At 50.8% G+C, this 24,994-nt stretch overlaps 1 protein-coding gene and 1 long non-coding RNA gene across 2 annotated transcripts in view; both read left to right on the forward strand.

The window, feature by feature from the left end:
* The window catches only part of LOC102138490 (mitochondrial inner membrane m-AAA protease component AFG3L1-like), a 29,214-nt gene that overhangs the window by 236 nt on the left and 3,984 nt on the right, over nucleotides 1–24,994 (forward strand). The window contains 12 exon segments of the mRNA XM_005592848.5: nucleotides 5,537–5,690; nucleotides 7,204–7,298; nucleotides 9,052–9,201; nucleotides 11,857–11,925; nucleotides 12,731–12,855; nucleotides 16,038–16,224; nucleotides 16,226–16,309; nucleotides 18,342–18,479; nucleotides 18,717–18,870; nucleotides 20,260–20,371; nucleotides 21,513–21,637; nucleotides 24,339–24,449. Coding sequence (XP_005592905.5) covers nucleotides 5,537–5,690; nucleotides 7,204–7,298; nucleotides 9,052–9,201; nucleotides 11,857–11,925; nucleotides 12,731–12,855; nucleotides 16,038–16,224; nucleotides 16,226–16,309; nucleotides 18,342–18,479; nucleotides 18,717–18,870; nucleotides 20,260–20,371; nucleotides 21,513–21,637; nucleotides 24,339–24,449 — 1,504 coding nt within the window.
* On the forward strand, nucleotides 419–3,412 carry LOC141409331 (uncharacterized). Its single transcript, XR_012429457.1, has 3 exons — nucleotides 419–526; nucleotides 1,309–1,386; nucleotides 3,280–3,412. It is a non-coding gene; the product is annotated as an uncharacterized lncRNA (long non-coding RNA).

The raw sequence follows: 24,994 nt of genomic DNA on the forward strand, positions 1-24,994 counted from the left end.
ACGCCGCGTGACGCCATTCGCCTGCGCCGGCCGCGGGGGAGCGCGGGAGCGCGGCGGCCCTGACCCGGTCCCCGCAGTGAGGCCGGCAGCCCCTGGCCGGAGCTTCCCGCCGCCCGCCTCCTCCTGGGCGTCCCCTCCGTCTCCAAACTCCTCTTCTCCCCGCTGCCTCTTCCACCCACTTGTTGCGGAATTCCCGCTGTTTCCTGGATGCCCGCGCACCTCGGACATCGGAACCGGGACCTCCAGCCTCCTTGCTGGGCTCTGTAGAGAGCCGGGCGTTGAGCGGTTTGCGCTTGAGTCCCACCTGCTCGCGAACCAACTTTGTGGCCCCGCGTGCCGGCCCGTTTCCTCCTGGGCTCGGCGGCATTCGGCTGTATCCACCTCGCAGTTACTCAGTGGACCAGATACGATGAGAGGCGTGAAAGGGTTTTGCAAACTGTTCTTCATTCAGCGACCAGTCACTGTCGTAACAGCTAATACTGAGAGCTAACGGCTTTACGCGGATTGTCTGTCTTACACCCGCCCTGTAGGTAGATATGGCTGTAACCGTATTGTAATTTATTATATTATTTTTTAAATTTGGGGGCGGGGCCGGAGTCTGGCTGTGTTGTCTAGGCTGGAATCGAACTCATGGGCACAAGCGATTCTCCTGTCTCAGCGTCTGGAGTAGCTGGGACTACAGGCTTGAGCCACGTGCCCTGCTCATAACCCTGTTTTTTATAGGGTTATAGTCTAAGGCCGGAATATTCTGTATTTTAAGATTGCTTTATTTTTTTTATTTTTATTTTTTTTTTTTGAGACGGAGTCTCGCGCTGTGTCACCCAGGCTGGAGTGCAGTGGCGCGATCTCGGCTCACTGCAAGCTCCGCCTCCCAGGTTCACGCCATTCTCCTGCCTCAGCCTCCGAGTAGCTGGGACTACAGGCGCCCGCCACCACGCCCGGCTAGTTTTTTGTATTTTTAGTAGAGACGGGGTTTCACCATGTTAGCCAGGATGGTCTCGATTTCCTGACCTCGCGATCCACCCGCCTCGGCCTCCCAAAGTGCTGGGATTACAGGCTTGAGCCACCGCGCCCGGCCAAGATTGCTTTATTTTTATGTTGCTACATCCCAGTGGGCAGCAGTAAAGTTGAATTTTTTTTTTTTCTAATGCAGAGTTTTTGAATTTTGATCCCAGAAAACTGTCATGGTTTTCAGACAGTAGTAAAATAAAAAGAAGGGTTCCATGAGTATTTCTGTCCTGTCTTCAGGAATGAACTTTCCCTTCATCTCCATTCATTTGGGAAACTGTATGATGGTTTTGTTTCTAGCAATATGAGCGAAAGCAGTCTTTCACCTGTGGCCATGTGGCATCAGCATTGCAGAGGCCCTCCTGGTGGTTAACACATGTTAACAGTCAGCAATGTACAATATCAGTGTGTACAGCCTAATACAGCCCAGGAGAGTTTTGAATCATTGAACTGCTATAGACCCCTTTATGAAGGGAGGACGGACGTTGAGTGATCTTTGAGTTCCTTCCCAGACTGGGTCATTCATCTGTATCTCATTTATTAGAGATCGATCTGTTAATCATCTACCAGGGAATGTCTGGGTGAACACAACAGGCAAGGGTTCTGCCCCACTGGCTTGCTCTCCTTTGAGAGCTTAATGACTTGTGGACTGAGGGTGACATGCAGAAGTTGGAGAGGTGGCAGCAATTTGCTTTTTTTTTTTTTTTTGAGATGGAGTTTCCCTCTTGTTGCCCATGCTGGAGTGCAGTGGCGCAATCTCACCTCACCGCAACCTCCGACTCTCAGGTTCAAGCGATTCTCCTGCCTCAGCCTCCCAAGTAGCTGGGATTACAGGTGCCCGCCACCACACCCAGCTGATTTTTGTATTTTTTTTTTTTGAGACGGAGTCTTGCTCTGTTGCCCGGGCTGGAGTGCAGTGGCCGGATCTCAGCTCACTGCAGGCTCCGCCTTCCGAGTTTACACCATTCTCCTGCCTCAGCCTCCCGAGTAGCTGGGACTCCAGGCGCCGGCCACCTCGCCCGGCTAGTTTTTTGTGCTTTTTTTTTTTTTTTTTTTTTTTTTTTAAGTAGAGACGGGGTTTCACCGTGTTAGCCAGGATGGTCTCGATCTCCTGACCTTGTGATCCACCCGTCTCGGCTGGGATTACAGGCTTGAGCCACTGCGTCCGGCACTGATTTTGTATTTTTAGTAGAGACGGCCGGGCACAGTGGCTCGCACCTGTAATCACAGCACTTTGGGAGGCCGAGATGGGCGGATCACCTGAGGTGGGGAGTTGGAGACCAGTCTGACCAATGTGGAGAAACCCCGTCTCTACTTAAAGTATAAAATTAGCCGGGCGTGGTGGCAGGCGCCTGTAATCCCAGCTTCTCGGGAGGCTGGGGCAGGAGAATTGCTTGAACCTGGGAGGCGGAGGTTGCGGTGAGCCAAGGTTGCGCCGTTGCACTCCAGCCTGGGAGTGGGACTCCGTCTCAAAAGAAAACAAAACGAAAAACGCCCTAACAGCTCTCTTCATGGACGCTTATGTTGTGTAGGCTTCCATGCAGTCATCTTTCATTCATTGAGCTACCTACTCTATCCTTGTTCTCATGGAGTTTACGTGCTGTGCAAGGAGGAACCAGACAATAAATAAGCAAGTATTAGGCATGTAAGGAAAGGAAGCAGAATAAAGGAAATAGAAAATGAAGAAAGGGAATAGAGGAGGGATAAACCCTGTTACTTGTGTCTCCTGCAGGAAGTGAGGGATTCAGATGAGCTTACTCGGAGAATGGAATAGAAAGTGCCCTGCCCTAGGGTAGGTCCAGCCTTGTGTTTGTGTGATCAGCATGAGGAAGAGTTTAGTGAGAGACAGTGAGGCCAAGGAGGGGCAGGGCCTCATAGACCTGCTGAGGTTGCACCTGTGTGCTGTGTGTGCGTCTGTGGGACCCAGAATAAGGGTCAACTCATTTATGGTCTGACTGGAAAGAGGACAGCAGCACTTTGCCCTGTTTAAGGGAGTTTGTGTTTTGCCCACCTTCACATCTTGACTTTGCATATACAAAAACTAATTTAGCAAGATTATCTATTGTGAGCTGTGAACTGACTTGCGGAAAACTCCAAGAAGGAATGGTAGACTCTTGTCTCAGTGTTTACGTTTACTGTGAGAACTACATCTGACTTAACCAGATTGTGTCCTAACCAAATCACAAAAGGACTAAATTGTGAATTAAAGCAAAGGAATTGGATGTTTTATCAAGTTTTGGAAGCCTGAAGAGTCATACTTTGTAACTTCAGGGCTGTAGGCTACCTGGTATCTACCCAGCCACCACGACCAGCGCCACGCCGTCTTTGGGGTGGTCCTGGAAAAGCCCTGGAAGATTGGGGCATCAGAACTCTCTGCACACCTTCAGCGACCAGCTGTCTTCAGGCACTCACATTACCTCTCAGTTTCTACTTTCTCAGATGGGCAGTGGGGATCAAGTGAGGTAAGAGGCACTTGGCACCCTACAATGTGCAGTACGACCGCCTTCTGTTCTTTGCGTAGGTTTCCTGTTGACCCACGCCTTGGGTTCCAAACCCCCATCGGGGAAACACACATTCATGGGACCCTTGGAGAGTCATTGCTCGCTCTGTGTCAGGTACCGTGCGCCGCTGGTGCGGGGATGGCTGCTGCAGATGGATTTCATTCATGATGCAGGAGCCTTTGCTAGCCCCACAGCCTTTACTGTCAGCATTCTCTTTCTGAGCTGCTTTTTTTTTTTCCCTGACTTTAATATCTTTTTCATAGCATGTCTTACGTTTTAGTCTACTGTGGTCTTTTACAGGGATATTTGAATAGTGTAGTTAATTAGAAAGTTACTAATGGGGGAATGAGTTTACTTTGGGGTAATAGCCTACAGAGTTGCATCACCCTGAATGTTGACGCAGCTGAAATAACACAGGTGTTGTCAACTATTGGTCTTGTTTCATTATAACAAAATATTGGAGGCTCACGGCTATCATCCCAGCACTTTGGGTGGCTGAGGCAGGTAGATCACCTGAGGTCAGGAGTTCAAGAACAGCCTGACCAATATGGTGGAACCCTGTCTCTAATAAAAATACAAAAATTATCCAGCGTGGTGGTGTACACCTGTAATCCCAGCTACTTGGGAGATAGGGAGAATCGCTTGAACCCAGGAGGCAGAGGTTGCAGTGAGCTGAGATCACGCCACCGTAGTCCAGCCTGGGTGACAGAGGAAGACTGTCTCAAAAATAAATAAATAAATAAAATATTGGGGACAATATAAATTCACTGGTTATGTTGGGATTTTGTTGGATACAGTTAGTACTGGGTTATTGAGTACTTAGATTTTGTTTATATATATATATATATATATGTTTGTGTGTGTGTGTGTTTTTGAGACAGAGCCTCACTGTCGCCAGGCTGGAGTGCAGTGGCACGATCTCGGCTTACTGCAACCTCCGCCTCCCAGGTTCAAGCAGTTCTCCTACCTTAGCCTCCCGAGTAATTGGGAATACAGGCGCCCACCTCCATGCCTGGCTAATTTTTGTACTTTTAGTACAGACGGGGTTTCACCATGTTGGCCAGGCTGGTCTGAAACTCCTGACCTCACGTGATCCTCCTGCCTCAGCCTCCCAAAGTGCTGAGATTACAGACATGAGCCACGGCACCCGGTGGACGTTTTCCTCCTTGAAGACTGAAGAAAATACAGAGCTGCTGGAAAAATTGTTTTCTTGGCCTGACAAAAACTCTTACCTCTTGCTGGATGCCGTATTACCTGCCTGTTGTCCCTGCTGTGAATAGCCACTGCACTCCAATGAGATCCCATCTTAAAAAAAAAAAAAAAAAAAAAAAAAAAAAAGGCTAGGCTCACGCCTGTGATCCCAGCACTTTGGGAGGTGAAAGTGGGCAGATCACCTGAGGTGAGGAGTTCGAGACCAGCCTAACCAACATGGTGAAACTCCATCTCTACTAAAAATACAAAAATTAGCCGGGCAAGGTGGCGGGCGCCTGTAATCCCAGCTACTCGGGAGACTGAGGCAGGAGAATGGCATGAACCCTGGAGGCAGAGGTTGCAGTGAGCTGAGATCACATCACTGCACTCTGGCCTGGGCAAGAGCAAAACTCGGTGTCATAAAAAAAAAAAAAGAAAGAAAAGAAAAGAAATTAATCTCTTGGTTGACCAAAGATGAGTCATAGTGTATTTCAGTATTTAAATTTTACGCATTTGTATGTTTTAGTCTTACAGTCTTATTTTTGAAGCTGCAATATTTTAAGTTACTAAATAAAGTTGCCTCCGTTTCTTAGCCATGTTTTTTGTTTTTTGGGGAGCTTTTTGCTTGCTGTTGGAGGCTATAGCTATAAAAATTTGCAGTGCATTTCTGCAGTGAACTTGTTCCTGTTTAGTTCTATTGAATCATATTTCTAATGGGATATTTAAGGCAATAAACTCACACCTCGTCCTGCTTCCTCCTGTGGTTGTGGCCAGTGAGAATGAGCAGTGTTGTATTGAATAAGAAGCTGATAAGCTCATCTGGTGTCTTGTTTCAGTGCCTCCGAGGGATCCACTTTCAGAAACCGACTCTGCAGGCGAGATCAACGTTTTTTTCCTGGTGGCTGTGTTCAAAACCACCCAAAGGTGCCTGTCTTTCATCTACCATCGTTAGCAGCATGAGGTTTACAGGAACTGAGTGTGACTTTTACAGTGAGTGACCAGGGGGTGAGGATCAAGACCACTCAGGGCACACCCCACTCCACCCCGCCCCATTCTACCCCTTCCTGGCTTCCATATTGAGCCACACAATGTCCAACACTTTCTCTGTGTCTTTATGGTGTTGATATCTCAGTAAAGCTGGTGAGAGAAAAGCTCTTTCCAAAGGAAGGTGCTAGATGAATCTTTTGGAAGGCATGGGAACAAACCTTGGTTTCTGCATATCTCACTCTGCGGACCAGCTAAGCCTCATGTTTGGAAAGCAGAACAAAAACAATGTGCAGACTGTCATTAGCTCAGAGCACACTTGCCCACTTGGAGTCCTTCTGTAGGCCATGGACCTGGGCTTTGTGCTTTGTGTCCAGGGACAGTGTTCACTGAAGTCCCTGGAGACCCTGTGTCCCCACAGAGTAGAAGGTGCTCCCTGCACTTGCCTCATTGTTAGGACCTGAGGGCACTTGCTGATTGTATGAAGTGAGAAGAGAGAGACAGGAGGAGGGAAAACTGTCCTGTGTCTCACTTTCTCTATAGCGACTTGACAGTATGGTTGCTTTTCTTTTTTTTTCTTTTTTTTTTTGAGACAGAGTCTCGCTCTGTCACCCAGGCTGGAGTGCAATGGTGTGATCTCGGCTCACTGCAAGCCCCGCCTCCCGGGTTCACGCCATTCTCCTGCCTCAGCCTCCTGAGTAGCTGGGACTACAGGCGACCACCACCACGCGCAGCTAATTGTTTTGTAGTTTTAGTAGAGACGAAGTTTCACCGTATTAGCCAGGATGGTCTTGATCTCCTGACCTTGTGATCTGCCTGCCTTGGCCTCCCAAAGTGCTGGGATTACAGGTGTGAGCCACTGCGCCCGGCCAAGCAGTGTGTCTATGAAGACTGATGTTTGTCCTTAACATTTATGCAAATTTTTACTCCATCTTGTAATATGTTTGCCATTCCTGGGGTCACCTTGGCCTTCTCTGGCCTTTCATGTTGTTACTTTGCGGTAGTTGGAGTAGCACTGTATTTGTGAAGCGGACAGTGTCATAGCTTACTTGTCCTGGAACATTACAGGAGGAGGCTGGTAGGTCCGTGGGTCACAAGTGTATGTAGGAGGCCAGATTTTTTGGAGGAGAGGCAGACTCTGCTTAGAACAGGTGGTTTGTGTTCCCTGGTTCTCTTGAGAAGGGGGACCACCCATACCAGTCTGCCTTATTATCATTTTCTTCCTTTCTTTCTTTCCTCTAATTACAGCCGATTTTGGGACTGTTACCCCAAAAAAGTTTGCTATTAAAGCTCAACATTAAGCCAACAAGGTGAAATTTTAGGGATTTTAGATGTGTCTGAAGCCACTTCTCAGCAGTATCTCCCCAGTCTCATCCTTTTCCTGGTGTCTGTTTATTTCCAGAAGGCACTGGTGTTATTAAAATTGTGTGTTGGAAAGTGTTTTGCTGTTTTCTGAGTCCTCTTTCTCTGGAAAATTATATGTAATTGCTTTTTGAAGTCAGACTTTGTTTTCTCTCAGAGACTGGTGAGCCAAAGAATGCCGAGCCTGGGGGAGATGGAAGCAGGAGAGGAGGGAAGCGGGATGACGTTGCCTGGTGGAGGCGGATGCAGAAGGTTTGTGTGCATCTTTGTCTACGCCTGCTGCTGTAACAGAATACATCAGACTGGATAATTTATAAACAGGATACATTTACTGCTCATGGTTGTGGAGGCTGGAGGTACAAGGTCGCAACGTGGACAACATGGTGAAACCTCGTCTCTACAAAAAATACAAGAATAAGCCAGGCGTGGTGGCGTGTGCCTGTAGTCCCCACTACTCAGGAGGCTCAGGCGGGAGGATTGCATGAACGTGGGAGTTGAGAGTGTGGTGAGCCATGATCACACCACTGCACTCCAACCTGGGCGACGGGTTGTGAGGGCACCAATCCCATTCGTGAAGGCAGAGCTGTTGGGACCTAATCCCCTCCCAGGGGCCTCATCTCTTAATACCTTTGCCTTAGGGGTTGAGGCCCAACATGGGAATTATGGGAGAACACATACATTCAAACCCACATCAATCTTTCTGCTTGTTTAAAGGTGAGCTGTTGAATTAGTTCATAAGTTTCAAAGAAGTTAGTTTCTAAAAATGTCCTGAGGCCGGGTGCAGTGGGTCATGCCTGTAATCCCAGCACTTTGGGAGGTGGGAGGATTACTTGAGCCTAGGAGTTCGACACCAGCCTGGGCAACATAGCGAGACCTCGTCTCTACCAAAAAAAAAAAAAAAAAATTAGCCAGGCGTGCTGGCATGCACCTCTGGTCCCAAGTACTCAGGAGGCTGAGGCAGGAGGATTGCTTAAGCCCAGGAAGTTGAGGCTGCAGTAAACCATGATCGCGTGATTGCACTCCAGCCTGGGTGACCAAGTAAGATCCTGCCTCAAAAAAAAAAAAAGGCCGGGCGCGGTTGCTCAAGCCTGTAATCCCAGCACTTTGGGAGGCCGAGACGGGCGGATCACGAGGTCAGGAGATCGAGACCATCTTGGCTAACCCGGTGAAACCCCGTCTCTACTAAAAAATAAAAAAAGTAGCCGGGCGAGGCGGCGGGCGCCTGTAGTCCCAGCTACTCGGGAGGCTGAGGCAGGAGAATGGCGTGAACCCAGGAGGCGGAGCTTGCAGTGAGCTGAGATCCGGCCACTGCACTCCAGCCTGGGCGACAGAGCGAGACTCCGTCTCAAAAAAAAAAAAAAAAAAAAAAAAAAAAGAAGTGCTGAGATTTCTGTTTGGATTTTATTATTATTTTTTGAGGTAAGGTCTCACTCGTCATCCAGGCTAGAGTGCAGGGATACGATCAGATACAATCACTGCTCACTGTAGCCTTGACCTCCCAGGCTCAGATGATTCTCCCACCTCAGCCTCTAGAGCAGCTGAGACCACAGGCGTGCACCACCACTCCTGGCTAATTTTTTTTTAAATTTTTTGTAGAGACGGGGTCTCCCAATGTTGCCCAGGCTGGTTTCGAACTCCTGGGCTCAAGCAATCCTCTCACCTCGGCCTCCTTGAGTGCTGGGACTACAGACGTGAGTCACCATGCCTGGCCTCTATCTGGATTTTAACAGACTCACATAAGAGATAACCCTAGCAACAGTGGCTCAAACACAGCGCTCTTTGTGGACTTTCTGCTTCTCCTGGGGCATCTGGTGAGCTGCGGCTTTCAGTGTGTTTCATACACCATATGAAGATCTTTCCTCATGAGAGGAACTGAGGCTACATTGTGTAGGGTCCGGAGAGGGGGTTGGAAAACTTTTGTAATAACATCTGAAAAAGGAAGTAGCCATTTTCATGAAGAAACTATTTTCATTTAACTGGAAAATGTGTTTTCTTTTTCCCACAGGGGGACTTCCCCTGGGATGACAAGGATTTCCGCAGTCTGGCCCTTTTGGGGGCAGGTGTTGCCGTGGGATTTTTCTACCTCTATTTTCGAGATCCTGGAAGAGAAATCACTTGGAAGCACTTTGTACAGAATTACCTGGCCAGAGGTCTGGTGAGAGGCATTTATAGTTCACCTACCTGGGAAGGAGGCCGCTGTAGTGGTGTACACGTGGTCTGCGATGCCCGTAAGAAGCTGTGAGCGCTGAGGCCTGGGTTGAGAATGCATTGTGTGGTAGATGTGCTGGGCAGTCCCACCCTCTGGTCATAGATGAGACACAGTTTTACTTTTCCCAGGAGTGGCCCCAACAGAAGGTGAGTAAGCTCAGTTTCGTGCTGGGTGGAAGCTTCCTTAACATCTTGGCTTTTTTTTTTTTTTTTAGCTTCAGCTTCCGTGAGTAAGTTCTGATTGTCTGTGTCTGTTTATCATCAAGTGTCAATTTCTTATTTAATTCAGATCTTTTCTTTCCCCTAGTGTACCCCTGTCTACTCCTGCACCCCTGTGCCCTGCTGAGTGGCCCTGGACAGTAGTTGGGGGCTTTGTGTCTGTGCACAGGGGCATATGGCACCAACAAGCCTCCGCCTGTCCTTCACTGGGCCTGGGTCTGTCAGGTTGCTGAAGGCAGGTGAAGCACTGCTCAGGCTTTAGTATAAAGTTACATGAGAGCAAGTGCTGTGCTTCTCAGTTGCCCTCAGAAAGATATTTGTTAAGTGATGCAGTGTTAAGATCTGAACTTCTTTCTGTAGGAAAATCTTGTTTTCCCAGCAGGGTTTGTGGCTAAGGCCTTTTTTTTTTTCTTTTTGAGACAGGGTCTTGCTCTGTCACCCAGGCTGGAGTGCAGTGGTGTGAAGTCTCGACCTTCTGGTTCCAAGCCAGCCTCCCACGTCAGCCTTCTGAGTGTCTGGGACTATAAAAAACATAATTTTTTTTTTTTTTTTTTTTTTTGGAGATGGAGTCTTGTTGTGTCGCCCTGGCTGGAGTACAGTGGCGTGATCTCTATTCACTGTAACCTCCACCTCCCTGGTTCAAGTGATTCTCCTGCCTCAGCCTGATGAGTAGCTGGGATTACAGGTGCACATCACCACGCCTCCACGGGAGGTGGAGGTTGATAATTTTTTGTATTTTAGTAGAGACAGGGTTTCACTGTGGTGCCCAGGCTGGTCTCGAACTCCTGAGCTCAGGCAGTCCTCCCGCCTTGGCCTCCCAAAGTGCCAGGATTACAGGCGTGAGCTACCGTGCCCGGCCCGCAATTTCTTTTTTTAGAGACAGTGTCTCCTTATGTTGCCCAGGCTGGTCTCAGACTCCTGGGCTCTAGTGATGCTCCCACTTCGGCCTCCTGAAGTGCTGCAATTATAGTTGTGAACCACCACCCAAGGCCTTTTTGTCTGGCCACAGGGCACACAGCTGTCTTCAGAGAGGTCCTTGACGACTCCTTATGCGTGGAGGGGAGAGCTGCTGTAGCCCCTCTCTGCCGTGGGTCTTCACCCACAGCTGCTGCCATGAGGAGGGGTGAGACAGATAATTTGGCCCACGATGCCTGCTGGTGTGTGGGTTCTGGACAGATCCCAGAGCTTCTGCGAGGTCCTTTTCAGGCGTCTGACACGCTGACCGTGCCGCGGTTGTGGGGTTAGGCTCGAGACACACCTGTCATAAACACGTTGATGTTGGTCACATGACCCTGAGTAGTCAAGAAAAGTTGTGTCGTTGTGGTTTCCGTTTCTGTGGAGGGGGAAGAGCAACGCTGTTGTCATCATACCTGACGAAATGGCTGCCCCTCCCGTGTTTTTGCTGCACGCCGGCTCTCAGGCCGTGTTCGCCGCTGGGTGGCTGCGTGGAGGCCTTTGGGGTTGCGTTTTCATTCTTGGCCCCATTTTCTTGTGCTGTCTGCAGCTGTGTGGGCGAAATGTTTCTGGAAGACTTTGCTGTATTGTCAGCTGAGACTTCTATACCTTTTAGATTTTTTTTTGTTTTTTCAGATGGAGCCTCACTCTGTTGCCCAGGCTGGAGTGCAGTGTGCAATACTGGCTCACTGCCACTGCCGCCTCCCAGGTTCAAGCAGTTCTCCCTGCCTCAGCCTCTTGAGTAGCTGGGATTACAGGCGCACACTACCACATCCGACTAATATTTGTATTTTTGGTAGAGACAGGGTTTCACCATGTTGGCCAGGCTCGTCTCGAACCCCTGGCCTCAAATGATCCACCCTCCTCAGCCGCCCAAAGTGCTGGGATTATAGGTCTGAGCCACCGCGCCCAGCCTTCCTTTTAGGTTTCAAGTCGCTCTGGAATCTTTGGTGCTCAGATCTCAGATGTACCAGGTCTGAGCCACCGCGCCCGGCCTTCCTTTTAGATTTTTAGGTCACTCTGGAATCTTTGGTGCTCAGATGTACCAGGTCTGAGCCACCATGCCTGGCCTTCCTTTTAGGTTTTAAGTTACTCCGGAATCTTTGGTGCTCTGGAATCTTTGGTGCTCAGATCTCAGATGTACCAAATTGTAAATCCTCTGAATTACATGCACAGGCCAGGCTAGAAATGTCCGAATCAGTGGGAAAACAAAACTCGGATCTGCACAGCAGAGTGGATGCAGCTTCTCAGACACCGTCAGAGTCTCGGTCTGCACTGTGGGACTAGTCTGAGGATAAGCCTGAGGTTTAGTATCGAATATGATACTCACTGCTTTAGCCGTGGGCTGGTCTGAGGGTGAGGCCCTGTTTACTGTTGAATATCATACTCATTGCTTTAGCCGTACTGATTATTTTTCTCTTTTTCCCAGGTGGACCGGCTGGAAGTCGTGAACAAACAGTTTGTGCGTGTTATTCCTGCCCCTGGGACCTCTTCTGAGGTGAGGGGTGAGTTTGAGGCTGAGTACTCCAGACATAAGTTTTTTTCAGTAAAATACTCCCTTAGTATCCATCAACTACTCTTTAATGTGATTTTTTTTTCTCATTGGCATGTATCAATAACAAAGCTTTCCAAGTAGGACAGGAGCCCTTATAAGACTAACTAGGATTCAGATTTGCCATGCAGTGTCTGAGAACAACTTATCGAGGATTGTGGGGAGAGAAGAGACAAAAATAAAAGAGTAAAAAGCAAAAAGGAACGGCTGGGCATGGTGGTTCATGCCTGTAATCCCAGCACTTTGGCAGACAGAGGTGGGCGGATCACTTGCGGCCAGGAGTTCAAGACTTGCCTGGCCAACATGGTGAAACCCCATCTTTACTAAAAGTACAATAATTAGCCAGGCATGGTGGCCTGTACCTGTAATCCCAGTTACTCAGGAGGTTGAGGCATGAGAATTGCTTGAACCCGGGAGGTGGACGTTACAGTAAGCCAAGATCATCCCACTGCACTTCAGCCCGGGTGACAGAGGGAGACTGTCTCAAAAAGAAAAAGAGACAAAGGCACACCCCAGCAGTCATTGGACATTTTACACTTTTGTCTAGAACTTAAAGACTGTAATTTCGTGGGGCCAAAACCAGAGTCTTCTGCTGTTAGTATAGTTTCCCTTGGAGCTAGCCTCGGCACAGGCCTCGTCCATGTTGTGGAGATTAAGGCTAGGAGAAGAGGCAGTGGGAGGTGCATGTGTGAGGGTGGGGCTCAGTGTGGGACACAGTGATGCACCCTAAGCTTGCTCTTGCTCTCTGCAGAAGTTCGTGTGGTTTAACATTGGCAGTGTTGACACCTTTGAGCGGAACCTGGAGTCTGCTCAGTGGGAGCTGGGGATTGAGCCCCCCAACCAGGCAGCAGTGGTCTACACCAATGAGAGTGACGGGTGAGGAGGATGGTGAAGGGCCTCTGTTTGAACACGAAACAAAAATGCCATGTTTAACCTGTTTTGGAATATATTTCTCAAACTTATAAGCATCTATAATAAGCAATGCCTGTAGTAAAAAATATATATATATGCTTTTATATATATATGGGTGTGTGTGTGTATATATGTGTGTGTATATATATGTTTTTTACTCTGTTTTTCATGAGAAGAGAATTGAAGCAGGGAAATAATTTGACTACGCAGCCTTAAAAAAGAAAACCAGTCGTTTGGGTGTCTTTGTTGTAGCAGAAATTCCCTGAAGTCCTGTAGGGAGCCTTCCACAATTGACTGTGCAGCAGGATCACTACGGGAGCCCTGTCAAAATGCTCTTCTGTCATTTCTACCTGCCACTCCTGCAGAACTGTCGAATTAATGTCCAGAGGCGGGGCTTGTGCACCTGTGACTTCCCCAGGCTCCCTGTTGGGCAGCCCTGACCCATCCTCCCAGGTGCTGGGGGTCCCTGCACACAACTCTGCAGCTCCTATGTAGTACCTGACACTTGGTCGTTCTTTTTTTTTTTCTTTTTGAGACAGAGTCTCGCTCTGTCACCCAGGCTTGGAGTACAGTGGTGCAATCTCGGCTCACTGCAAGCTCTGCCTCCTGGGTTCACGCCATTCTTCTGCCTCAGCCTCCCGAGTAGCTGGGACTATAGGCACCCACCACCATGCCTGGCTACTTTTTTGTATTTTTAGTAGAGATGGGGTTTCACCATGTTAGCCAGGATGGTCTCGATCTCCTGACTTTGTGATCTGCCCGCCTGGGCCTCCCAAAGTGTTGGGATTACAGGTGTGAGCCACCGCACCTGCCCGACACTTGGTCATTCTAAGCTTCCCATGGTTCTCATGTTATCTTGGATTTCCACTGCATCGTATGTTCTTTTTTTTTTTTTTTTTTGAGACGGAGTCTCGCTCTGTCGCCCAGGCTGGAGTGCAGTGGCCGGATCTCAGCTCACTGCAAGCTCCGCCTTCCACGTTCACGCCATTCTCCTGCCTCAGCCTCCCGAGTAGCTGGGACTACAGGCACCCGCCACCTCGCCCGGCTAGTTTTTTGTATTTTTTAGTAGAGACGGGGTTTCACCGTGTTAGCCAGGATGGTCTCGATCTCCTGACCTCGTGATCCGCCCGTCCCGGCCTCCCAAAGTGCTGGGATTACAGGCTTGAGCCACCGCGCCCGGCCTATTGTATGTTCTTAAAGTAATTATGGACATGAGGGCAAAGACCAGATGAAATACTCTGTGCTTCCCAGGACTCAGCACAGAAGTCAGTGTTGCTGAGTGTGGATCCTGTTTTCATGTTTACATCCTGGGGATGTCATTGCTCTGTCTTCTCCGGCCCTTCTGCCCAGAATTGAAAACTGAACCGAGAGAGTACAAATCCAGTACCAGCTTTAGCCAGGAGGGTGTAAAAATTGGAATTGTAGTGGTTTTGGTGGTTTCTTTGAGACATATGTTTAAGCACAGAGTAGGGGCCGCAGTGGGGTGAGAGAAGGTGAGGCAGGTAGAAATCTGGAGATTAACTCTCAGATTCTAGTGGCAGGGCTCAGGCCTGTGGTCTCCTGCTGGAGCTCCTGGATGTCATCTAGGTGCTGTTTATTGCTGACTTGGGTTCTGTCTTTGCTTGTTGAGTTGCCGGGAATGCCTGGTTGTATGTGGGGCTGAAAGGGACTGCAGAGCCACTGGAGGAGGGATGGCCTCTGAAGAGCAAGAGCAAAGATAAAAAATAAAGCAAGAAGACATTTGGTGTCTTCCTCTGATGAAACAGGCCCGGTTGGCCCTAGATGCCAGGAGGCCTTGCTGGGTCTGCTGGAGGCACCTCCTGTCTCCTGGGGGAGATGTGGTGTAAGCTCCAGCAGGGCTGCTTGGCCGGGTGGAGGAGGTGGTGGGTGGTGGAATTGGTCACCCTCCCTGCCCCACCAAGGCAGCCACAGGTTACATCAGGGAGATAGAAATGCCTGTGACTAGAGCCTTCAGAACTGGAGAGGCCTAGTGCTGGACCGACTTTGACACATTTTTTAAAAAAGAGGCTGGGCGTGGTGGCTCATTCCTGTAATCCTAGCATTTTGGGAGACCGAGGCAGGTGGATCATGAGGTCAAGAGATCTGAGACCATGCTGGCTAACAGGGTGAAACCCCGTCTCTACTAAAAATACAAAAAATTAGCCGGGCGTGGTGGCGGGTGCCTGTAGTCTCAGCTACTTGGGAGGCTGAGGCAGGAGAATGGTGTGAACCCGGGAGGCGGAGCTTGCAGTGAGCCGAGATCGCACCACTGCACTCCAGCCTGGGTGACAGAGGGAGACTCCATCTCAAAAAAAAAAAAAAAAAAAAAAAAAGGACGAGGGCCGGGCGTGATGCTCACATAGGTAATCTCAGCGCTTTGGGAGGCTGAGGAGGGGGGATCACCTGAGACTAGCAGTTTGAAACCAGCTGGACAACGCAGTGAGACAAGACTGCGTGTCTATAAAAAGTTAAATATCTGGTGTGGTGGCACGCATGCCTGTGGTTCTAGCTACTCAGGAGGTTTAGGCAGGAGAATCTCTTGAGCCTGGGAGTTCAAAGTTACTGTGATCGTGCCACTGCCCACCAGCCTGGGTGACAGTGAGACCCTATCTCAAAAAAAGGAAAAAAACCTGCTCCCTTTTGTGTAGCAAAACAAAGTCCTAGAGCGGTCTCTTCTAAGAGGGTTTTGCTTTGTCATCCAGGCTGGAGTGTAGTTGTGCAATCATGGCTCATTGCAGCCTTGAACTCCCAGGCACAGGCAGTCCTCTCACTTCAGCCTCCTGAGTAGCTGGAACTACAGGCACACGCCACCACGCCCAGCTAATTTTTGTATTTTTAGTAGAGATGGTTTCACCAGGTTGGTTAGGCTGGTCTCGAACTCCTTACCTCAGGTGATCCACCTGCTTCGGCCTCCCAAAGTGCTGGGATTACAGGTGTGAGCCACCACGCCCGGCCATTTTTATATTTTTTGTAGGGACACAGTCTGGCCATGTTGCCCAGGCTGGTCTTGAACTGCTAGGCTCAAGAGATCCTCCCACGGTGGCCTCCCAAAGTGCTGGGATTACAGGTGTGATCCACCGTGCCTGGCACAAAGGTGCTATTTCTGACCTCCTGAGCGTGACAAGTAGTTCTCTTGGATTTTCCAGCTCTTTATTGCGAAGACTGGTGCCCACCCTTCTCCTGGTTGGCATTCTCCTCTATGCTGCCAGGAGGGGCCCTATGGGAGCCAGGCGCAGTAGACGAGGAGGGGGCCTCTTCAGTGTTGGTGAGACAACAGCCAAGATCTTAAAGAGCAACATCGATGTGCGATTTGCGGATGTAGCTGGGTGCGAAAGAAGCCAAATTGGAAATTATGGAATTTGTGAATTTCCTGAAGAATCCCAAGCAGTATCAGGACTTGGGAGCAAAAATTCCAAAGGTACTGATTTTAGAAAATGTAGTAATCCTCTGAGCTCCAAGTCAAAGCCAGAGATGGCTGTGGGTCAGAGTAGGTTCTTACTCCTGTTTTATTAGTTTGTTTAATATTTATTACATAGAACAACAGGTACAACTTGTATGAACAGGCTTGGGATCAGATGTAGCTGCCTCTTTTAAGCCCATGACCCAGACAGCGGCTAGGTCTGTGCAGCCGGACAGCGGCTAGGTCTGTGCAGCCAGACCGCGGCTAGGTGTGTGCAGCCGGACAGCGGCTAGGTGTGTGCAGCCGGACCGTGGCTAGGTGTGTGCAGCCGACAGTGGCTAGGTGTGTGCAGCCGGACCGTGGCTAGGTCTGTGCAGCCGGACCGCGGCTAGATGTGTGCAGCCGGACCGTGGCTAGGTGTGTGCAGCTGACAGCGGCTAGGTGTGTGCAGCCGGACCGTGGCTAGGTGTGTGCAGCCAGACCGTGGCTAGGTCTGTGCAGCCGGACCGCGGCTAGGTGTGTGCAGCAGGACCGCGGCTAGGTCTGTGCAGCCGGACCTCGGCTAGGTGTGTGCAGCCGACAGCGGCTAGGTGTGTGCAGCCAGACAGCGGCTAGGTGTGTGCAGCAGGACCGCGGCTAGGTCTGTGCAGCCGGACCGTGGCTAAGTCTGTGCAGCAGGACCGCGGCTAGGTCTGTGCAGCCAGCCAGTCAGCGCGTTGTGGGTGGTGTGGGTCAGGGTGCCAGATCTGGCTGCTGGGCACACAGAGCAAGTTTATCTCTTGGTGCCATTTTGGGGTCATGACTCTTTGAGGGCCTGACAGAAGCCATGGATTTTTTTCCCAGAAATATTTGCATTCACAGAAACTCGATTCACACACCCTTTAAATCACCTCTGGGCTTTGGACCAAGCTGAGGACACCCAGATCCTTGCAGTGCCATTGCACCCCCACCCCCAGCACCTCGCGATGGGGTGGGCATTCACTGGACAGTTTGCTCCAAACAATAAATAATGATTAGGCCAAGCACTGTGAACCTGGGGCAAAGCCAGGAGGTGACAGACCTGTTTTCCCCTTTGGTGAGCGTGAGGCCGGGAAGCAGGTGTGTGTGACGGACGTGAAGAGCTTCTGTTGGAGCTCCACCTCTGCTCATAGTCAGGTGTTGCAGTGGGTGGTTCTCTTTGCCTTTCAGAATGTTTTTTTTTTGGAGACAGAGTCTTGCTCTGTCGCCCAGGCTGGAGTGCAGTGGCGCGATCTTGACTCACTGCAACCTCCACCTCCCGGGTTCACGCCATTCTCCTGCCTCAGCCTCCCAAGTAGCTGGGACTACAGTCACGTATCACCATGCCCAGCTAATTTTTGTAATTTTAGTGGAGACGGGATTTCACCATGTTGGCCAGGCTGGTCTCAAACTCCTGACTTCAGGTGATCCGCCTGCCTTAGCCTCCCAAAGTGCTGGGATTACGGGTGTGAGCTACTGCATCTGTTTTTGTTTTTAATTTATGTCTATTGCTGCTGAAAAAATTACAGTTTTTTTCATATGTATTTGTTGGCGAAAATCTGTATGAGAAAGGGAGTGGGTGAGGCAGTCAGGTACCAAGAAAGGCCCCTCACCTGGTGTGTTGGTCCCCGTTTCCCAGCAGGCGGGGCTCCTGCGAGAGGGGGCTCTGTCAGCCTCTGTGTTACATCACAGGCCTGGTGCTGTGCTGTGGATGTCAGGAAAGAGTTCGTGGGGCCAGAGCCCATCTGGCTTCCCGTTATTGGGTGTGAGGTACAGTGATTTCCCAAAATTACCTCTGCCTGTGGCATCCCCTGTGAGAATCCATCATGAAGAGCTGGCTGTGTGTGCGGCCACGGTGGTGCCTTTCCTGGAGCACATGGGTAGAACAGAGTGTGCTGTGGGCAAGTCTAGCCCCCTCCTGCCCTCCAGCTCCTTAGCCATCCCTGATGGGATTCTTCTTAGTCAGTCTCAGAAGTCACCAGTGTAAGCAGCTTTCTGTCTTGTGTACCGTCTGCTCCCCTGTTAAGAGCCCAGTGTCACCATTCTGTTTCAGGGAGCAGTGCTCACTGGTCCTCCTGGTACCGGCAAGACCCTTCTTGCCAAAGCAACTGCAGGGGAGGCCAGTGTGCCCTTCATCACTGTGAACGGGTCCGAGTTCCTGGAAATGTTTGTTGGCGTTGGGCCAGCAAGGGTAAGTGGACGGGAACCTGCTGCAGGTGGCCTCAGCACCGTGCCTTGACCAGGACTGGTCAACTTGAATAGCTTGGTGTGGGGCCCGGGCCCTGGCCCTGGGCATGGGCACGTGTGGTAGGTGCTGGTGCACCGGGGCGAAATGGGTCAGAGGTTTCTGAGGAGAGGGTGGAGGATAGTTGGCATTCCTGTCTTCCTACCAGTAGCAAAACAGGTTCTCTGTGGGTTTCTGTTTCAGGTTCGTGACATGTTTGCAATGGCCCGAAAAAACGCTCCATGTATCTTATTCATTGATGAGATTGATGCGATTGGCAGGAAGCGAGGCCAAGGGCACTTTGGAGGCCAGAGTGAGCAGGAGAACACCCTGAACCAGATGCTCGTGGAGATGGACGGTGTGTGTAGGCTGCAGCCGGCCTGTGGTGTGCAGCTGTTCCCCTGCAGCTGCTTAGGGACAGTCTGCACAGCCTTTTTCTGTACAGTCACCCCCAGAAGAGAGTCCCTGATTATTCTGTTTTTAAGGAAGGCTGCTCTCAGGCAAACGTGATGGAGAAAGCTGTGTCAGATTCACAAGCCTCCTCCAGTGCCCGTGACAGGATAGGGGCAGTTCATTCCCTTGCCGCCAGATGGAGAGGGGTTCTCTGGAGTGTGGAGACACCTGCTTCTCTGGGGAGGGGGACCAGGTAGACGAGCATGGCTGCTCCTGACGGTGCCCACAGGGTAGTGTGTCCACAACCCATGCTCCTTCCGCTCTGAGCCTTGTCTTGGTGCCCCTGCATCACCCAGAATCTCACAGACCCCCCAGGCCCGTCTCTTCTCAGAGTGATTCTAGCTAAGATGTGACTGACCGTCGCCTGTCAGTCCTGCTAAAGCCTCGTTGGGCACGTCCAGGTTCTGTGCCATTTTTCAGATTTGGAAAAACTTTCACTTAGACCTTCGGCAGATTTGATTTTCACTTTGGCTTCAGGGCTGTGTTGGGGTCCCTAAGACCACCCCAGATGTGGTGACTTGCTAGGAGAAGTCACAGGAGTCGGCCTATAGTAGCACTCAGGGCTGTGATTTACTACCGTTAAAGGAGGACACAGCAAAGTCAGCCAGGGGAGAAGCCACATTGGGTCGCAAGGAGACCGGGTGCAGTGTTGAACCCTCCTCCAGTGGAGCCACATGGGACGCGCTCACTTCCCCCAGCATCAGGCTGTGACCACGCCTGCTGCATGTTGACCAGGAAGCTCAGGAGAGACTCGGTTCCCGGGGTTTTTGCTGGGGGCGCACAAAGCGTTTGGGCCCAGGGAGCTGTTTATCTCCGGGAACGCCCCCAGACTCACAGCGCCAGACACTGACCTTGCGAGCAGGCCTTTCTGAGGACAGCAGTGAGGCCTGCTGTGTTAAACACTGTTCTCTGCGGGCCAAAAGCATTTCCTAAGTATTTTTCTGTCTTTAGTACCCAATAGTAATTCTAATTAGATTATGACTGTTTTGATATCTGGAGGAGACCGATTGGAGACAGGACGGACGTGGGGCACTCAGCCTTTCTCCTCCCTTCCCCTCTGTTGAGCATCCCATTTCCTGTGCAGTCCCTGGCCTGCCCTCATCCACTCCAGCACGACGTGGTGTCAGAGGCTGCAGGAAACAGAATTAAGTCAGGATAAGGAGGGCCCACGCCCTGGACTTGTCTACCCCCTGAGCCAGGCTGTGGGGTTCCCAGTTAGTGGAGGGATGGCTGGTTACCTGCCATGCCCACATTGGGCTTGCTACTGGGGCTCACCTGCTTCTCCCGTGTCCAGGGTTCAACTCTGCCACCAACATCGTGGTGTTGGCTGGCACCAACCGCCCTGACATCCTGGACCCAGCCCTGATGCGGCCTGGCCGATTTGATCGCCAGATTTACGTTGGTGAGTGCCCCTTTCTCAGGGTTGGGCCTTTATCCCCTTGGCCGAAAAGTTTGTTTAGGTGATTTACAGTGTATTTGGAGGAGATTTTGATGGTAATTCTGAAGCAGTTAATGTAACATTTTGAAAATGTGTGAGAGCCGCAAGTTGCTGCCATCAGTCCTGCCCCTGGCAGTCCACTTTTTGACAAGAATACGTGCGATCGGGCCTGCAGGGATGTTTTTTTTTTTTCACTACTGTAAAAATTTGATAATTGGTCAAGTGTGGTGGCTCACGCCTGTAATCCCAACTCTTTTGGAGGCCGAGGCTGGCGGATCAGGAGGTCAGGAGTTCGAGACCAGCCTGGCCCATATGGTGAGACCCTGTCTCTACTGAAAATACAAAATTAGCTGGGTGTGGTGGCGTGCACCTGTAATCCCAGCTACTCGAAGGCTGAGGCAGGAGAATCGCTTGAACCTGGGGGGCAGAGGTTGCGGTGAGCGGAGATCTCACCACTGCACTCCACCCTGGGCAACAAGAGTGAAACTCTGTCTCAGAAACAATAAATAAATGAAAAAATTGAAAATTGATAATTTAGAAGACAGCAATTTACCCCTTACTCTTCACCCTGACGGTCAGCCATCATTGCCTTCCCCCTCCCTTCTCGTGTTTGTTAGGAAGCGTTAATTCCCTGTGGCCCTTGTGTTGCTTGCTGTCAAGTGGCGTGGCCCTGGGTTGAGGGGTGCTGTCAAGTGGCATGGCCCTGGGTTGAGGGGTGTAGTCGAGTGGCGTGGCCCTGGGTTGAGGGGTGCTGTCAAGTGGCGTGGCCCTGGGTTGAGGGGTGCTGTCAAGTGGCGTGGCCCTGGGTTGAGAGGTGTAGTCGAGTGGCGTGGCCCTGGCTTGAGGGGTGTAGTCCAGTGGCGTGGCCCTGCGTTGAGGGGTGTAGTCGAGTGGCGTGGCCCTGGGTTGAGGGGTGTCGTAGCTGTGGAGCTGAATGTGCCTGTGCCCTGGCTGGTTTCTGCCATTGCTTTCAGCTCTGTCTGGAGGATGACAGCAGAGAGCTCCACAGGGACCCCAGCTGTCCTTGCAGTTCTGTGATATGGTTGTGGGCGACTGTTCTGAAGACCCAGAAGGCACAAGAGCCCGTGCCTCTCTCTCTCTTTCATTAGGCCCCCCGATATCAAAGGCAGGTCCTCCATCTTTAAGGTCCACCTGCGCCCACTGAAGCTGGACGAGAGCCTCAATAAGGACACCCTGGCGAGGAAGCTGGCAGTGCTCACCCCAGGCTTCACTGGTGAGTGTTGGGGGCTGTGCCGTCCCCTTGTGGTGGGAGCCATGTATGCTCTGCTTCTTGTCATGGGGAGTGGGGACTGGCCCTTCTCATCCAGTTCTGGCAGTGCTCACCCTTGTCTGCAGGACTTTTCACCTGTTGAGAGTGTTCAGAGGCCTCAGAGGTCAGTTTTCTTAGCCCCAAAACTAATTTGCACCCACTTGAATTTCTGTTTTAATTACAGTCAGACTTAGTGAGTCTTACCGCAGAGCTGACAGTAAGCTAATGTCGGGGGGGTGGGGGAGGATCTGGCAACTTGATGCTTCCCTCCACGTTTTCGCCTGGGGCTTGCCCTCCCTGCTGAGGAAGCTCATTTGATTTTCTCTCTTATTTTTAATGAAATCCTGGTCTATGCTAGGAAACCTACTTCCCTGCCTAGGCTGGATCACCCTCAGGAATGAGTGGGGACTTCTCCGGGAGATTCCTGTCCTCCTTACCCATACCTCACGGTTATGCGGCCATTGGCCACGGCCTCTGACCTATGCCCACCTGCTCCCGCCACCCCTGGAACATTCTGCTGTGGCATCTCATCACCTCCAGCTGCCTTGGCACCCCCAGTGGTACCCATCCCCTAGGCTCCCCAGTGTCCTGCCTAGTGTCAGGTCAGGTGTATTCACACAGGATTGTACATTTGTCTGCTGCAGAATGGTGAGTGAAGTCTTGCAGGCATCTGAAGGGTGTCATGTGTCTTAGACACAAAATGTGCTTCTTTCCTTTTGTTCTCTCCTCTGGCTGACTTCAGATGTCTGTTTACATACCAAAGATAAAATGCTGGAATGTTACCAAGACTGCTTTCTTGTGCCCCTAGAGGGGATGACACAGCAGGGATGAATCAGCACTACCCCTCAGCGGGGATGCCTGATGACTCTGACTGCCCCTCAGCAGGGATTACTAAGCACTACCCCTTAACAAAGGTGACTCAGCAGGGATGACTCAACAGGGATGACTCAGCACTGCCCCTCAATAGGGATGACTCAGCAAGGATGACTCAGCAGGGATGGCTCATTACTGCCCCTCAACATGGATGACTCAGCAGGGATGACTCAGCACTGCTCCTCAACAGGGATGACTCAGCAAGGATGACTTAGCATTGCCCCTCAACAGGGATGACTCAGCAGGGATGATTCAGCAGAGAACTTGGGGATGATGCTGACTGCCCCTCTGGAGGGATGACTCAGCAGGGATGACTCAGCAGAGATGACAGCACTGTGCCTCAGCAGGGATGACTCAGCACTGCCCCTCAGCAAGGATGACTCAGCAGGGATGACTCAGCGCTGCTCCTCAACAGGGATGACTCAGCAAGGATGACTTAGCATTGCCCCTCAACAGGGATGACTCAGCAGGGATGATTCAGCAGAGAACTCGGGGATGATGCTGACTGCCCCTCTGGAGGGATGACTCAGCAGGGATGACTCAGCAGAGATGACAGCACTGTGCCTCAGCAGGGATGACTCAGCACTGCCCCTCAGCAAGGATGACTCAGCAGGGATGACTCAGCGCTGCTCCTCAACAGGGATGACTCAGCAAGGATGACTTAGCATTGCCCCTCAACAGGGATGACTCAGCAGGGATGATTCAGCAGAGAACTCGGGGATGATGCTGACTGCCCCTCTGGAGGGATGACTCAGCAGGGATGACTCAGCAGAGATGACAGCACTGTGCCTCAGCAGGGATGACTCAGCACTGCCCCTCAGCAAGGATGACTCAGCAGGGATGGCTCAGCACTGCCCCTCAACAGGGATGACTCAGCAGGGATGACTCAGCACTGCCCAACAGGGATGACTCAGCAGGGATGACTCAGCACTGCCCCTCAACAGGGATGACTCAGCAGGGATGACTCAGCACTGCCCCTCAACAGGGATGACTCAGCAGGGATGACTCAGCACTGCCCAACAGGGATGACTCAGCAGGGATGACTCAGCACTGCCCCTCAACAGGGATGACTCAGCAGAGATGACAGCGCTGTCCCTCAGCAGGGATGATTCAGCAGAGATAACTCAGGGATGACTGACTGCCCCTCAGCAGGGATGAGTCTGTTTTGCTCCAATGGAAGCATCCCTAGTGTCCATCAGCAGGTGAATGGCCGAAGTGGCATATACTGTAGTCAAATTCAGCTATAAAAAGGAATAAAGTATCAATGCATGCCACAACATGGGTGAACCTAGAAAATACTGTTCTAAATGCAAGAAGCCAGACACAAAAGGCCGCATAACATATGGTTCCATTTATGTGAAATGTGCAGAATAATAATAAACATGTATAGAATAGCAAATCTGTAGGGACAGACATGAGGTGAGTGGTTGCCAGAGGTGGAAATGGGAATTAACTATAAATAGCACAGGGTACCTTACAGAGATGATGGAAATGTCCTAAAACTAGATTATGGCAATCGTCGCACTACGCGATCAGTTTATTAAAAAATCTGATGTGTACGTGTAAAATGGGTGGATTTTATGGCTTATAAATTATACCTTAATAAAGGTTGACAAAAAATGTGGCTAAATAATGGTGACTGGTGGACAGCTCCCATTACTTTTTAAGTTTTCTACTGAATTTCAGTCTTGTTCTCTCTGCTGGAGATGTTCCTTAACAAAACTGATCTGGGTCAAGCTCCAGCGGCCAGGAGCAGCACTGACTATTGGCTGTTTCTCCGTTCCTGGGTCAGGTGCTGATATTTCGAATGTTTGCAATGAAGCAGCCCTGATTGCTGCCCGGCATCTGAGTCCTTCTGTTGAGGAGAAACACTTTCAGCAGGCCATCGAGAGGGTCCTCGGAGGTGAGCTGGGAGTCCTTGGGGAGGGAGGGGTGTTTGCAGCTCTGGGCCTGGCAGGCTCACCCTCTGGCCCCAGTTTGAATTCTGCAAGCCGGCCGGGCACAGTGGCTCACACCTGTAATGCCAGCACTTTGGGGGGCCGAGGCAGGTGGATCACTTGAGGTCAGGAGTTTGAGGCCAGCCTGGCCAGCATGGCGATACCCTATCTTGATTTTTAAATACAAAAATTAGCCGGGCATGGTGGCACATGCCTGTAGTCCCAGCTACTCAGGAGGCTGAGGCAGGAGAACCTCATGAACCCGGGAGGCAGAGGTTGTGGTGAGCCGAGATCGCGCCACTGCACTCCAATCTGGGTGACAGAGCAAGACTCTGTCTCACAAAAAAAAAAAAGTCAATTCTGCAGACAGGAACCAATTTTCTAAACCAACATATGGGACTTGGGATCTACCAATAGCTTTCATGCCCCTTCTGGGAGCAACATTTAGAAATTGAAAGGGATAGGCCTTCCAGGCCATCAGAGGCCCAAGGAAGCATATTAGAACCAGGTT

This window comes from Macaca fascicularis, chromosome 20 (assembly GCF_037993035.2).
Source record: "Macaca fascicularis isolate 582-1 chromosome 20, T2T-MFA8v1.1".
Taxonomy (NCBI): domain Eukaryota; kingdom Metazoa; phylum Chordata; class Mammalia; order Primates; family Cercopithecidae; genus Macaca; species Macaca fascicularis.